Source organism: Alligator mississippiensis, chromosome 3 (genome assembly GCF_030867095.1).
Source record: "Alligator mississippiensis isolate rAllMis1 chromosome 3, rAllMis1, whole genome shotgun sequence".
NCBI lineage: Eukaryota > Metazoa > Chordata > Crocodylia > Alligatoridae > Alligator > Alligator mississippiensis.
Genome location: NC_081826.1, coordinates 301,349,671 through 301,365,954, shown reverse-complemented (window position 1 = coordinate 301,365,954; position 16,284 = coordinate 301,349,671). Strand labels below are relative to the sequence as shown.

The 16,284-nt window shown below is 56.2% G+C and overlaps 1 protein-coding gene across 6 annotated transcripts in view; it reads right to left on the bottom strand.

The window, feature by feature from the left end:
* LOC102571860 (phospholipid-transporting ATPase ID) overlaps nt 1-9,203 on the bottom strand; it is a 71,574-nt gene extending 62,371 nt beyond the window's left edge. The window contains exon 1 of one of the 6 annotated variants that reach the window (XM_059725370.1): nt 8,975-9,203. Coding sequence is in view for 2 of the 6 variants with exons in the window: in XM_059725365.1 (XP_059581348.1) it covers nt 4,907-4,999 (93 nt within the window). In the remaining 4 variants the exon portion in view is untranslated. Of the gene's footprint in view, nt 1-2,110; nt 2,270-3,422; nt 3,468-3,644; nt 3,906-4,906; nt 5,047-6,939; nt 7,040-8,974 lie in introns of those variants that run through there. The other 5 variants (XM_059725372.1, XM_059725365.1, XM_059725367.1 and 2 more) reach the window with 5 other exon arrangements.
* Between the last annotated feature and the right edge of the window lie 7,081 nt (nt 9,204-16,284).

Here is a 16,284-nt window from a genome sequence, read left to right as displayed (position 1 = left end):
GCAGGGGCGCTTTTCATCCCAGCAAGCAGCAGCGCGAAGGCCAGACAGCTCCGGGGAGCAGAGGGCGGACGCCCGGGATGGAAAGCGAGGTCAGCTGCCCGAGCCAGCTCCTTGCATTGCCATAGCAGAGCACAGGCCACGATGCTGGGGCAGGGCTGCGTTTGCTTCCAGCTATGAGACAGCACGCCAGTCTTCACAGACAATCCCTCCACGCAAAGACCAGACCTGCCCGATGGCTGACCGACCACTACACATCCAAGAGGGCAATGCCGTACACCGCTCCGACTTCGTGCTCGGTGAAACACGCTACGTAAAAGAAGCCAGCGGACAACTCTGATATTACCGACCATAAAAGTACTCGAGGAAGACCCTACTCCCCTTTTCTCTTCAAAACTCAAACCCACCATCACATCATATCCATCAGGGCTGCAAGAAACACGTCAGACCTTGATCCCTCCACTACCCAATCCAGGGACTTCTTACCTGCTCCCTAAAATCCACAAACAAGGAAACCCCAACAGACCTATCATCTCAAACCATGGGACCCTAACAAAGAAATATCAGCTTTCATCGAACTCATCTTAAAACTGCTCGTCACCCAAAGACCGAGTTTCATCCAAGACACAGCTGACTTCCTGCAAAAACTCAAACACAGACCATCTTCCCAGCAATACGCTCCCAGTCACCACGGATGTCACTAGCTTATCCATCCCACACCGGGATGGCATCCAAGCCTGCCTCACGTATCTACAAAATGAGATTACAACTCTGAGTCCAGACCTCAGGATATCACCGAACTCATATACTATACTATACTATACAGTATATTACTATACTATAATTCATATACATCCTTATACACAACAACTTTACTTTCAAGAACCAACACTTCCTCCAGACCATGGGCACAGATGACATCTTCATCATTTGGATGGAAACCCTGCAGTCTCGTATTGATTTCCACCAAAAATTCAACAATCGTCACCCCTCCATCAGACTATCACTTGAATGCTCCTTTTTGGCCACCATGATCAATATCCAAGATGGCAAAATGCAAACTACCATATATAAGAAACCCACGGACCAACATACCCATCTACACAGAACCAGCACTCACCCTAAACACACCAAGAAAGCTCAATTTACAGCCAAGCCCTCCAATACCACCGAATTTGCAGCGAGGTGAATACCCGTGATCGCCACCTCACCACTCTCGAAAGGGCCTTCAGCCAAGAAGGACGCTCCTCCAGAGGACGCATCGCACTTTTGAAAGGACCGCCCCGGTACCACGGGAAGATTTGCTGCAGTACAAAAAGGAAATCCCCACAAACCACACACCGTCAGTTATGGCATATCCCCCTTCCCTAGAACCCATATGGAAAATCCTCAAACAATTGCAACCCATACTAGAAGAAGACCCCCGTCTTAAAGAGATCTTCCCAGAACCACCCATCCTAGCCTTCAAACGTAGCACCAAGCCTTGCTAACCTCATCACCAGACACAAACTCCCTATGACCCCAACTATACCCAATGGATCCAGACCAGGCCAGGACAAGAAATGCAAACCCTGCCAACACATCTCCACCACCCCACCATTACTACACCTCACAACAGAGCCATCACCATCACCATCCCTGGATCCTACACCTGCACCTCCAGAAATGTTCTCTGTCCAGTGCACCAAATACCCTGATGGAAAACGTGTAGGAGAGACTAAGCAACCACTGCACCCCAGAACGAACGCCCACCGGCAATCCACCAAAGACAAAAAAACCCAACTACCTGTGCGTGCACGCTCCTCACGGGACACCCACTCCCTCTCTGATCTCGCAGTCCTCATCCTCACAGGGACCTTACAAAACACCTTTCGCAGACAAGCCCACGAACTTCACTTCAGAAATCTACTGGATACTAAAAACCACGGATTCAATATCGACATTGGATTTATGACACATTACAACCTGCCGGACATCGGATTCACCGGGTACCTGCCAGACCTGACCTCTTACGTTCTTCTTTTCCCCCAACTTTCTCCCCTCCCCTCCTTTTCTGCCCTTCGTCTTCATGATCTCCATATACTTCCTTTCTCATCGATGCCTCTTTTTTTACCTTGTATTACTGCCTCTGTTATGTTTCTCTTTGGCTTTTTTCCACCTGCTTTCTTCCTCCTCCTCTCCCTGTTTTACCTTTTGTTTTTCTAATTTCTACCGATTTATATTTTCAGTGACATCCTGCTACACCTTTAGTTTCTCTCATTCAGTCTTAGACCAGCAGAGACTCCCTACGCCTGAGGAAGGAAGATTGTGCCGGAAAGCTTGCTATCAGGACTCATGGTAGAGATGATATCTTTTATTAGACCAATAAGATTTTTGCAAAAAAAAAAAAAATCTTTAATTGCAAGCTTCCGGGCACAAAGCTTGCTAAGAACTTTTTTTCCAACAACTCAGCTGATCTAATAACAGATATCACCTCTACTCCAAAAACCTTGCCTGCCTAAGAGGGGTTTAAAGCAGCCCATGGACCGTGGCATCCCCAATCCAGGCTACAGCCCATCACAAGAGGAACAAGAGCCTGAAGCCACGGCCTGGGAGCCTTCATTCCTGGTGGCAGCCAAGATAAAATCTGGGGGTTTAGACAGGATAGGCCAGTTCCCTACCAACTTCAGCTGAGGTCAACTGAGGCTTGGGAAATGGGCACATCAATCCCTCCCACCAGTGGCTCTCGCCAGATACTGCCCAATCAACGCTGGCTGTCTGGTATCACACCCAGTGGCATCAGGGGACGGATCTCAGACACCCCCGTGCAGTAGCAGGCCGGTTGCCCCCTAGTAATGGTGCCAGCTAATGCTCGTGCAAGCGCTTAGATGGGCAGCTGCGCCGTGCAAACCGGGTGTCAGGGGAGGTTCGCTTCTCTCTCTGCGGGCACACCGGTTTGCAAATGCCGGGCCTTTTGGAAAAAAATACAAGCCACAGCTCACCGATAAAGGGCCTCAGCCAGCCGGAGCCAGCGCTCACGCTCGCTCTCCCCCCATGCTCTCCAAGGGGTGGCACTAAGCCCAAACGACCCTATTTTGCAGGTGGAGAACTGAGCCACGAGGCAGCAAAGTGACTTGCCCAAGGTCATACAGGAAGCCTGTGGCAGAGCCGAGAAGGGAGTCTTTGTTCCTCGACTCTCAGACGCAGCAAGCTCATCCTCCCTGCCTTGGGCGGGGTCGGGTTTAGCTGATGTCAGCCTAGATTTTGTGAGAAATTTTGCAACCCAGCCCCCGGCGGGGCGGGCGGAAGCAGCCCCTACACACCCAAAGAGCTTCCTTCGGCATCGGTAGCACGAGCAGAGGGGCCGGCCGGCCCCGGGGCGCTGCCCTGCAAAGAGCAGCCGGTTAAGAAAGTAGGACTGCCAGGAAACCAACCCAGCCCCTTACTTGCTGCATTTCCAAGTCACAAGCTGGTGCCAGCCGTCCGAAGCCCCCCACCCACCCTGAGCTGCCTGGCTTTAAAAACCACGCAGGGCTCAGCTCCCTCCACCCATCAGCGCTGCACGCCCAGTCCTCCCCGGATAGGACCTGCGTGCCTGAAAACACCCACTTTCTGCCGCTGCAGCTGGCAGGGACACAGGCGGGCGAACACCGGGTGCTAAACCTTACCCGGGGGGGCTCGTCGACGTCCCAGCCGCCCAGCCCCTGCCTTCCTCCATAGCACGCCGGCACACTCCTCCCCAGGGCTGCTCACGCTCCTCTCGGGCTCGCGGGGGGAAGATGGGATGCAGGACAGCCAGGCCGCTCCACGCCGGGGTGCAAGGACGGCAGCGTCCAGCCAGAGCCCCTAAAACATGCAGCTGCCCAGCTGCTGCGGGAAAGCCTAGCAGCTACTTTTACTCCCGACTGCTTTCTTCCCTCTCCGGCCCTGGCTACCGGCCAAATTCTTCTGGCATTATTTTTTTTTTCTGTTTCCTGTGGATAGGGAAAGTGCTCATTTCCAAACACCCACCGCAACGCCAGCTGTGAAGCGCGGGGGGCCAGGAAAGCAAAGCACCCAGCTTCCCGGGATGCCCAGGGTGGCCATCGCTCTGGAGGGCCATAAAATGACATGGAAGGAGGAAAGGCGCCACTCGGAGAAAGGGGAAGAGAAAGGAGGAACTTGCAAGGGAGCTCGAGTCGTCCTCGGGGTCCAGACCGCCTCCGGCCCAGGGGACTGCAGATCCCACCGTGCAAGGGGCAGTTAGGGGTCCCCTCGCTCTGCACGGAAATCATGGGTTTTCAGCCCTGAAACACGAGGGGTTTGCATCCCTGCAAAAACCCTTCTGCCAGCCCTTTCCCTGCCCTCTCGCCGTAGGGCTGCCCATCTTGGCCTCATCAGCCCCCCATTGCTTCACCCCCCCACCGCCATCGCACCAGGGATCCCCCCTCCAGACCTGCCTGCACCTGCCGGGCCGGGCGGGGAGATCACCGACCCGTCCTCCGGTCCATCCCCGAGGCGCCGGCTGCATCTCCCTGCTGCATGTGCACGGGGCCCGGTACACTGCGGGGCTCTGGTTTTGCAAGCCCCAAGCGACTGCATTTGATGAGCAGTGGTGCTCTGAAAGACAAGGGGCTCGGGGGGTCAGGTGCCCAGGCATTTGCCAGGCTGCATTCTCCTGCATGGGGCCAGTGGTGAAATATTAGTAGTCCCCGACGCTTTCAGTCAAAGGAGATCCCCAAATGGAGCCTGGCGATGGGGGGCCGGCAAGGCCCTTCCAGCCAGGCACTTGGCACAAGCTGTGCATCTCTGTGCCCAGGGATGGGCAGCGTCCCCTCGGCCACACGCCGCAGGATGGAGTGGGCAGGACCAGGCCATCGTGTCGCTCTCACGGAGCAACGTGTTGTGCCAGGACATCCCCGTGCCCGCCACCCACAACAGCCCCGCACACCTGGCATCTCGTTTCCCGCACGGCCGCTCCAGCCGGGCCCTGCCCTGCTCGGCTTCGCTCCTTCTCCATCCCCGGGGTCCCACCGGCAGTCATCGGGGGGTCGTTTCTCCTTCTCTTGCCTTCATTTCAACCCACGCTTAGGACGAGGGCATGCAGAGTTCCTCCCTCCTCGTCGCTCGGTTGTTATTTTATACCCTCTTCCTATATCTTCTGCCGTCAGCCTTGTTATTTCCTTCTTTGCTCAGGGTCCTTCTCCTTTTACCCAACCTCAAACCCAAAGGGCCCTGACCAGTGCAGCAGGCGCGGGTTGGCTTCCTCCCGCTGCTTTTCCTCGACACGGGGCGAGGGATGCGTTTTTATCTCGGGTCCCTCCAACGCGCTTTCCCCACGGGCGTCGAGAGAGCGGCTCCCCCGGCCCGGTTGAGCACGCGTGTCTGGAGCATCGATAGTAATGCCGTGTTATCACGGGCACGGTCGGGATTTCCCCCAGACCGCTGGTCCCTACTCTGGGGATGTCTGGCTATGTCCAGAGCCAGGCTGGCTGCTCTGGAAGGGGAAATCCCTGCAAAGGAGGAGGAAGAAGGGATGGCTCTAATCAGTTCCCTGGAGAGGGATGCCCTGTCTCTAGCCTGGCCCCTCACTCCATAGCCACCTTTCAGCCCTGCCTCGTCCCCTTGGGAGCTTTTCCTCCTGCTTATGGCTTGTAAATCCCATCCTAAACATCACTTTTCCTCTCGGTCTCCAAGCAGCCCTGCAGACCGTCACCCCAGGTGCATTTCCACCTGGTTTGAGACTTGGCGACCCCACGGCCAGCCTTCCCCACAGGCTCTGCACCGCTCGAAGGCTCTCGAACGCTCCCCGTTTGCTCTGGGTGTCTCCGTCTCTCCCAGCACCGGGCCACCAGGCTTTATTGCCCTCATTTGCTATTGCATAATGGTCTTTATCTTGCACCTGGCGGTCGCTGGGTCAAGTTTGCAGGGCCGTTGGCATCAGCAGGCAGCTCCTCGTGGCTCTTCTCCGTATCCTTGTAGCATTGCCTTTTCCTCTGCTCGGGGCTGGCGAGGACCAGTCCCCTTTTCGGTGCTCCCTGCAAGGCCACGCTCAGCTCTGCTGAGCAGGAAGCCTCCCATCGAGCCTCGGGTGCATCTTCTCCCGGTTGCCTTTGCTGTACGGACCTTGCCCCTCCTGCCGTGTTGTGGCATAGGGATGTGCCAGGGACTCCATGTCCACACACGACAGCCCGGTAGCTGCTGCCCATACCCGGGCTGTGGCAGGTGATGGGTCAGGCCTGCAGGCCGGCTCCTTCATCCCCAGCTGGGCCTGGCTACCAGCAGCCCAATTACCCCCAGCTGGTCTCCGTTACCCCCGACGAGCAGCGGCCAGTTTTACCCTGCTCTCAGGCTACTCGACACACACCATCCTCCAGCACAGAGGAGTCACCCAGCCCCAGCAGCCTCGGGACGCCGCGTCCAGCTCCCAGCGCACGCTTCCCAGTCACCGTCGCTGCCCAGGCGGGAAGCGCTGGGGGCAGTTTTGCACGGGGAGAGCTGAGTAAAAGCTCATCCTGCCGCAAGAGACACCCAGCAGAGTTGCCTGACACGGCCGTGCAAGGCTCTGCGCTGCAGCAGCCTTTCACAGAGGGTGTTTGCAAAGACACGATTCCCACAGGGATTTGGAGAAAGCAGCTTCTGCTGTATCCCCCCAGGACTTGCCAGCTGGAGCTGGGACATCTGTGGAGGTAGGTGTGAGGTGCTCTTGCACACCTGCATGCTGCAGTATCCAGGCAGGTAACATCCTGATGTGTGATGCCTCCACTACAAGGTAGAAGAAACCCGGCGGGGCTGGTGGCAGCAGGAGCATTGACACGTGCCCATCCCCACCCCAGGCTGCAGCAGCCCCCAGCACCTCTGGGGGAGGCTTAAAAACCCCCTGATGCATGGAGCAAAAAAGCGGGGGGCACCCAGCACGGCCCAGAAGCCCGTAGCAGAGCACAGGCATCGCTGCACCTGCATCACCCCTGCCCTGTGCCCAACCTCTCCTTGAAGACCGCCAGCGATGGAGAGCCCACACCTTCCCTTGCATCTCTCCCACTGCCTCCTTGCTCCCACCGTGAAGTGTTCCCTAATCTCCAAACTCGATCAACTTTGCTGCAGCTTCAAACCATTGGTCCGCGTCCTCCTCTCTGCAGCACAAGGAGGAGGAGGGAACCGTCCTCTGCAGCGCAGGTGGCTTTGTGCCCGGGGCAGCCAGCTCTGCACCCAAGCAAGGTGTTTTACTCCCCACTTTCCCCACGCCAGGCGGGTATCACAACCAAATCCCCTGTATTAGCCGATGCTTTGTTTTCATCCATCCCCTGCAGCAACCCCAGGGCAGCTCTTCTGCACGCAGATTTCATAGACATTAGGGCTGGAAGGGACCTTGGAAGATCATCGAGTCCAGTCCCCTAATGATGCAGAGGGGGGGTTTCGATGAGAAAAACGAACCCAACTCTTGCTTGCCTGTAGGCAGGGCACGGCGAGCAGGGGGTGGGGGACACAGCGACATGCTTTATGACAACGGCAGCTGGCACCTGTTTGCAGAAGGCCGTGCAAGGAAAGTCAAACGGCCCAGAGGGAGGAACGGGGTAAAGTCCAGGTGGGTCCTAGCGGGGGCTTCCTGCAATTCCTAAGAGACCGGCTAAACTCCAGACTGACCCTGGAGGAAACAACACAAGGAAAGGGCTCCACTGCCTATCTTAGGATATCCCACCGCTGCCCCTCACTGTGGCATCGGGCCATCTCCCAGACAAATCCCCGGTGGCTTCCCTCTCCTGGATCCCGGTTCTGGGGGCCGCATTCAGTTCACCATCTCGGGGCTCTCTGGGGTAAGGGGCTCCAGTGCAGATGGGACAGCCCTGCACGTCCCCAGTCCCCGGGGGCTCTCCTGGCGGGTCCCCCCCACGGTCGTGCATGTCCCAGCGATGCGAGGGGACCCCAGGCCTATGCAGAGAGCAGAGGAAAGGCTGCCAGGCTGATGTCTCGGCGGGTCTGCTCCAGCAAAACCTCTAAAGCCAACACCAGAGCACTTGCAGCTCCGTGCTGCAGAGCTATTTCTGCCCGAGGTTGCATAACTTTCTCCGGGGAGAACAGGCCACTTCCCGTGCGACGGGCAGAGGCAGCCTCTCGAGGAGCAGAGGAGCCCGGCGTCACAGCACATCAGATCACATCACCCGCCCAGCTGTCTCCCTCCCTCTCTGCCTTTCTTTGGCCAAAGCAGAGAGAAGGGAGTTCACTTGGAAGAGTTGATGCAAGATGACACATAGGTCACGACCGAGCTGATGGCTCAAAACCAAAAGTAAAAAGCACATCAAGAAACCAGGGAGCTTCCATGGGGAAGAGAAATGAGCCACTTGATTTGAAGGAAGCGATCGCAGCTTGCTTTGCTCCGGTCGCCTTTGCAGCAAGCTGCATCCTCACCTCGCCGTCGGGGAGGGGGCTTCCCACTGCTTCTCCACCTGTCGAGCTCAGCTTATTTTCAGAGGAGAGGTCGGGAACTCAGCTCTGGTCCATGAAAACCGACTGCAGCCAACACCGAGGGACCTAATTCCCGTGCCCTCTGCAAAGCTCCCGCGAGGACTCGGCCTGGGGAGTCATCGCTCCGCAGGGACAACAGCCAGGGGATGCCTCGGAGACCACCCCGCCTCGCTCACAAACTCGGGGTCAAGCTGGTGGCCGGATCGGGGCCAGAGACCGCAGCCTGCCCTGTGCCCGCGGTGCAATCGGGCGAAAGCATCTCGCTCCCCCCAAAATCTCCCCCTGGGTCTCAATTTTACACCTGGTGCTATGCACCAGGCCTCCGGTGTCACCTCCCGCAGGTGCGGGGCAGGGAAGCCCGTCCCCACGGCGTGTCCGCTTTCTGCACGGCACCGGGGTTTACCCACCTCACCGAAGCCCCATGAGGCCAGTGGGCCTTTCCCTTTGCATCAGGCCCCAGACCAAAGCCTGCGTGAGCCCCGGAAATGGCCAGGCTTGAATTACCTGCAGGGGAATTAGAGCCAAGCCCTTTGCACGTATGGTCGACTCGACCCACCTGGCTGCTCCCGGGGCCTCCTGCTCTGCCAAGGGGAGCACTACGCGGCTCTTCGTGGGCACCGCATGGAGACAGGCTTCTTCCAACCCCCTAGACGATGACAGCGTGCAGACAGCCCACCTCCTCCGGCGCTCGTCGGCAGCGCTGCCAGGCCCGCAGGTGAGACGGGAGGGGACGGGGTCGGAGTTCGGACCCGACGTTGCAGCACGGCACCGCACTCGGCAGAAGCCGCAGGAAAGGGAAAAACGCCACCCCCGGAGCAAAACTCCCGACTCTGTGGGCGGACCGTGGCACCATCTAGCACTGAGTAAATATCAAGCGATTGATCATTGGACTCGTGTGTGACATCAGGTGTTAATAACGTATGCAGCGGGGGCAGGACTCTGTCACACCTCAGGGAAACGCTGCCCAAAATACACCAGCGCTGCCAAGCGAGCGGCTGCAAGGAGGCCGTGTTCGCTCCCCAGGACAGAGAAGAGATTCATCCCTGCAAGGCCAGAAAGGAGAGTATTTTGCTGATACCAGCCAAAAACAAACAACAAAAAGCCATTAAGCTTTAGGCAACCTTTCTGCAAGGATCAGCTTTTGCTTTAGGTCCACCCAGCACTCAGCTCCACGGGGCCTGATCCCGCCCGGGAGCCTGGGGATGCTGCTGCAATGCAAGGGGAATATAACCCGTGTCTTTGCCTGGCTCCTTTGCTGCTCTCTCCAGCTGGGAAGCTGCAGCACATCTGGAGAGGGTCGGGCTAAGACTAAGCGATGGGCGACAGGATAAAGCCCTGGGACAAGAAACATGCGAGCGGGTGTTTTACGGTGCTCTGCCCCCGCTTGCCTCTCTCGTCCCCCCCCCGGGCCTGGACCAGGGGAGCCGCCAAGTGCCAAACTGCAAGCTTTGATCTCTACGGTCAGGTCTTTCCACGCAACCATGCACGTCCAAGAGGCATGGGCCTGCAACAGGCTTTCAAGGGGACGGCGCCCTTTTCAAGCAGGGCGCACACGCAGGGCAAAACCCGCTGACTTTCTACCCGAGCAGCCTCCTCCTGCCCTGCGCTCCCAACAACCGGCAAAGCTGTTACACCGCATCCCCGTCGACAGGAGAGCTCCAGGCAGACAAACTGCCATGGGGCAAAGGAGGACAGGGCTCTCCTGGGGTAACTGCTCTTACCCCAGCATGGAGAAAGCTGATATGGGGCAGCTTGGACCTCTGTTGCAGAGGTTGCTTCCCATTTCCGTCGGGGTAAGAGTGTGCACACAGACAACTAACCCGGAGTAACCCTACCCCCATTCATATCTCAGTCAGCTCTACACTGCATGCACTAGGTTAGGACTCAGGAGATCTTGGTTCAGCTCCTGGCTCTGCTACAGACTCCTTCTGTGGCCCTGGGCAAGTCACTTAAAGCTTATGTTTCAATGTCCTCCTCTGTAAGAGGGAGTGATGCCCCCTGTGGCAGAAAGCCACCTTTGTTTCTCTCCCAAAAACTCTGCTCTGTGACAATTGTGATGAGGATGGGCCCAGCAGAGGATACATACCCTTACCCTATCTCTTTGGGTAACCTGAGCTGGGTACATTCCTGAGGGAGGGGGGAAACCTGCTCCCTCTGCCTACGAGACTGGCATCACATACCTGGGTGAGGGGCTTCCTTCCTGGTGGGCTAGAGTCTGCCCGGCAACTAGTGATGCATTTCAAATTGGTTGGCTCACAGCCAACAGGTGCTGGCCTCCATTGGACCAGGTCAGTGAGGTCACAAGGAGTATATAAGTTAAGGACAGCCCAGGAGGAGGGGGCAGCAGCCATGATGGATACTTAGGAACAAAGAAGAGCCGTACCATCTGAAACTGGCTCTCTCTCCCAAAACTCACAATCAAGGAAGTGCTTGCCTCCAGAGGAAATCTATCAGCCTCTGGATGACACTTGTGAGTAAGCTACCTGAGATCCAACTAGATATACAGCTTGCAGTAACTCAGATGTGAGATCAAAGGCTACCCCAGCCACAGGAGTTTGTTCAATGGGATTTCTCTGATATTGCTCTACCCTGTACCCTAGTCTAACCCTACCCTCTGTAACCAATAAAGTTCTCCTTTGTGACTGGTGTAGGAGACTTATTGAGGGGTGGATTTAATTATGCCTAGGAGGCCCCTTGGGTCTGCGGACTAGGGGAGACTATCCTTTTCGGCCCCTGACTTGGGGAGGAGCCCCAAGTTCTTGTACTGGGTTGAGTACCCATACGACTATTAGGCCTGTGTTTCCCCGAGGACACAGGCCCCAGACAGTCCCTTCTCAGGGTGGTGGCAGCACACGCTATCCCCGGACTCTGCGGTGGGGCTCGAAAGGGGATCTGCCAGGGCTTAGGCGCGCCTGGAGAGACACGTGGAGTCCGGCAGGTGGACGGGCATGGTGAGGTGGGAGGCTCAATGCAGGAGCTCCCCTACTGGCCCGCCACACCCCCCGCCCAGTCTTTTGCAAGCATGGTATAACCCCTAAACCCAAAGTATTTGGGGATCCCAGGCCCCTTTTAATGCACCGTGCTTACCTTGTCTGTACAGCAGACACATCCTACTTTCACCAGTCACTAAAACACATTTAGGTGACATGATATCTAGTAGGTGGGTTGCAAAAAGGACTGAGAAGTAGAGTTTAGGTGGACTGATGATCTTTGTCTCGATGCTCTGTATCGGTCTCATCAGTTCATGCTCTTGCCGTCAGCCTTGGAGGCTCTTCTAAAACAAGCGAGTGACATTTCCAGCACACCTGTGCAAGCCGTACGCAGTATGCTTGTCTCCGTGTGCATTGGGGCTTGCTTCGGCTCACACTGTTAGCATGGCCACTGTCAAATTAGGATTTGCACTAAGCAGTGGTTGTATTAATCCATACTCTAGCAAAGCCGACCCCCTCCAGCAGTCTCGCTAGACCCTTGGTGTTAGACAGGAGACTCTCTTCCACTTTGGTTAAAAATACCAACGGTCCCAACAGCCCAGCCAGGCTCCGGTTTAACAGGGGACACGTCCCAGAGGCAAATGCTTGCCCCCGAGGCTACCTGGGCCTGGATATCCAAATCAAATTGCCTGTATTTGGGCAACACTGACTAGGTGACCTCTGGAGATCCTTCCAGCCTCGCTTCTGCATGGCTCTGTAGAGACACGTGCACAAAGGTCAGGGGTCCCAAAAGCCCAGGGTTGGGGTCTCAAGGGCCACCCAACTCCAGTTCCCAGCACCGATGCAGACTGGGCTGTCCCTACGCCATCCCAAACAGATGTTTGAAATCCCTGAAGGAAGGAAATGTCATCATTCCCTTGAGCGGCTCCATTCTCCCTGCCGTGCGGCACGGTGTGTCAGCCCTCAGGAATTTGAGGAACAATTCTGGTTTCCTCTCCCCGCTTTCTTGGAAATGCAACCAGAAATAACATCAGCTGAGCAGGAGCCCAGTGATCTGGAGCCAGGACTGCAGAGAGAGGCGAACGCGCGTTTGCCTTGCAAGAGCCAAGGAGATGGCGCGAAAGACTGGCATTTACAGTAAAGGAGGAAGGGCTCGGCCATGACACGGCAATGACAGGAAGAGGCAGGGCGCCCGTGCGGCTTCAGGGGAAGATCCTTCCTGCGAAGGATGCACACACGCCTCGATTCCTGGTACGTCCCCTTTGCACTCTCTGCAGAGTGAGCGGAGGAGACCAGGAGTGCGCCGTAGGAAGGGGAAACAGCAGCTCTGGACCCAGCCGCTCCCCTGTCCTGCATTGCACGGGGCTTTGCACAGCGCCCGCCCTTCCTTTTACACACTGATGGTGTCAGGCCCATTTCAGACCCTGTTGCATGACATTCAGCCGCCCCGAGCCTGGGCGTAGCACAAGGTCCTGGCCAGGAGGAAAGGTCTCCAGTAACATTTCACCGTGGTCCTCGCCCTGCCAGAGGCAAACGCTTGGTCCTGGTACAGGAGGACTCAATGCAACACAGACAGATGGGAGACGGCGTCGAGACCCAACCTTATCCTAGGACTGATGGGGAAGCATGAGCGCACCCAGCAGCATGCTCGGCTTTAGGAAAGCCAGGAGGCACGGCGGGCAGGCGGTGCAAGGACGACGGTACGTAACCGTGCTAATTATCCCACCCGCTGTGCTGCAGGGATGTGGCTCCAGAAGCAGCCTGAAGGTAGGGAAGGAGACCACTCCAGAGCGCCGAACAGATGCTGCAGAGAACAAACTTACGGGATGCTGAGTGCGACCATGACGGGTGTCCGCCTATGCCAGTGCTGCCCAAGGGTGGTACCATGTGCAGTGCATGCGTGTCTTACAAACAGTATTTTCCCCAATCACCTTCCAAGGTGTATGAGCTTGGAGTTTTTGCCCAACGTGTTTATTGCACACCTCCAGCTCCATGCACAACGACAAGACATAACACAGTCAGACAAGGCACAAAATGGACTTAAATATCATTCTTCGCCACGACGGCCTGGGCTTCACTGCTGAGATGCTGGGATAAAGCGGCCATCGAGGCCCACATCCTGTACAAAGCGTATGGGAATCATCACACTGCTGAAATGCAGCTGGCTCCAGATTTGAGCTTGCCCGTTGCAAGTGCTGAAGTCTGGACTGGCTCCAGATGCACTTTCCCACGGAGGCGGGTCACTGCAGGCCCCGTAAACTCGGCTCCCTGGAGATTTCAAACTGGAGGCATTAGCCCCGCAACTCAAAAACTTCTCGGTAGAGTCCACCAGCACAGCAAAGGGGAGGAGAAAGACGCATTGCTCAGGTTTCCCCACATTTAGGTGATCCTCATCCCATCGCCACATGCCACGGTCCCAGCCCCATCTGCTTCCCAAAGCAGCGTTCACTTGGGACCCCCTACAGAAGAGCCGATTTAAGCCATTTCTTGCTTATCCACAAGAAAACCGCGGAAAGGGCTCCTTTCCCCTCCTAGTCTGGCCACTACATTTGTCTTTGCACCTTAGTGACAGTGAGCAAGAGAGACACAGCAGCACTATAATATCTAGAGGGTTTGCAATAGTATCATCTGAATTGTCTCTCTCGCTTTCTCCCCGGTCCAGCACCGCTTTCTGCAGGAAACAAAAATAAGATGAGATGCTCCCAAAAGCACCCACAGGCCCCAGCGCTTCAGAGAAGAAGCATCTTGCAAAGGGAGGAGCAAGGAGTGAATCCAACAACGACACCTGCACCTATACGGGCTATTCTTAAGAGAGGAAGGCACAGCAAAGGGCTTATTTGGTTCATTTGCCCTGTTTTTTTGAACACCGCTGTGTTTTCCTCTCCAGCGGGCAGATCACGCGCTGCCCCGTTAGGAGACCCTGACTCTGACAAGGCTCTGGCCGCTGGTCTTTGCTAGACCGGGAAGCTAGACCTTTGCCCGAGCTGTGCAAGATAACATACCTGCTATCTCCCATCTGCTCTCAGGGAAGATAAAGGCTCGCTGCAATGGGTGCCCTACTTACCGACGCCTTTGATCTCTTCCAGCTTTGCCTTAGTTCGTTTCCAGTCTATTCGCAGGGAGTTGTCAGGAATGTGAATTTATAACCCGCCAAACCACTCCACTTTCCAAGTGGGTTGGCTTTGAGCTCACCTTGGGAAGACTTCAAAAGATATGGGAAAGTTGTTTTTCTATTTGCTGTTCCAGTTTCACTCCCTGGTGCTGCTGGATGCAGCAACCCCCAGAGATCTGTCCTCCAGACAGGCCTGCAGCCAACCTCTCCCCAAGCCCAGGACAAATAGGTCTGGGAATCTTTGCCCCCGAGTTGCAAATAAAAGAGGGTTTTCTTTGCCCGACGCCTTGCAGGAGCCTGCAGACCCTGCTGGAGCTGGAGGTTGCAGAGACAAAAAGCAGGTAAAGCAGCGTCTACGTGAAGTGGATGCATCTCCGATTAGTAGCTGCAGGTGCTGGACAAGAAGCACCGTGGGCATTACCCAGGCCCGTGGGCCGGATTTGCTCGTGGACGTGCTCACAGGAGGTCCATCGATTGGGCTCATCGGAGGCAGGCTTTGTGAACCCTCCTTCCCCAGGCCAAACAGGACTGAAGCCACCCCCTGGTATCTGGCCCAGTCTATTCCATGTATATAAAGCTCAAAGCAGCACAAGCTGCAGAGCTGCCATGACTAATGCATTTTCCCTTGCACCCGTTTGCTCTCTTTGGAGCCGGCTCCCCCAGCAGAGCTCTCCTGGCCCCGTATAGGACATTCGGACCCGTCTCCGCTGGGTCTGGTAACCAAAGAGCCCTGCGAAGTGACACAGCGTGAGCCAGGGGCTGGGACCTGAAGGCAGAAAATCCAACTTGGAAACTAAGCAAAACTTGTTAAGCACGAAGACAATTCACCATGGACACCAGGTCCCAGGGGAACCGGCAGGGTCCCCGTTTCTTGAGGTCCTCAAACAGATGCGGGGATGCCGTTTTGGAGGATTTGTTAGTCCGGCACAAGCGACTGCGCTCCGTGCCGGGTTAACTAAGGGACAACGCAAGGTCTGCGCCATACGAGAGGTCAGAATATATGATCCACCGGTTCCTCCAGGCTTGCCACTATGAATATGTGTCGCACTTCCTATGGGTTGTTGCATCCCGGGGAAGCACAGCATACAGTCATAATAGCCTTGGGGAAATCGTGGGATGGTGGGCTGAGGACCAGCGTGGCTCTTTCCTTGCTTAAGAGGATGCACGTGTACAGCGACGCGTGCGTGCCCGCTCCTTGCACTGCTCTTCCAGCCCTGCCGACGGCACTCATTGCCGAGGTATCTGCGCTGCACTGCGGAGCTGTACTTGACCCTCAGGTCCACAGTACCTTCCCGCTCCTGCGCAGTGCAAAGCTGGCAGGGGTACCAGCCCTTGATTTTGAGTTATTGCATTCATTAACTCAAGGAGAATTGTGCTCTTTCCAGCAGCCCCATGGACATGGATAATAACAAGGTAGTCTCATTGGGGCAGTTTGGGGGATGAAGCCTAGGCTGGCATGCAGGGATCAAAAAGCAGCCACATGCAGCAGCAGCATGCACCCTTCCAGCCCTCATTTTCTATGAATACCAACTTTGCAAGGGAAGGACACCGCCATCCCAGGCCGCTCAGGAGGGCGAGCGGGGCAGGAAACAGGGTGAGGAGCACAGTTAGGCAGTAAATAGATGCCTTGTCTGAGGCAGGCCTGATCAATCCCAGTCAAAACCCAGGACAAAAAAGGAGCGGCACAGCTCTTTACACACATCGCTGGTCCAACAAATGCAGGTTGAGGCCCAGTCCCTGCCTGGCCATTCCCTTGCCACCAATTCCTGGCCCCTTTGCAAGGGAGGAAGCACTGAAATAAGTTAGTTTTTCTAATGGGGTGCC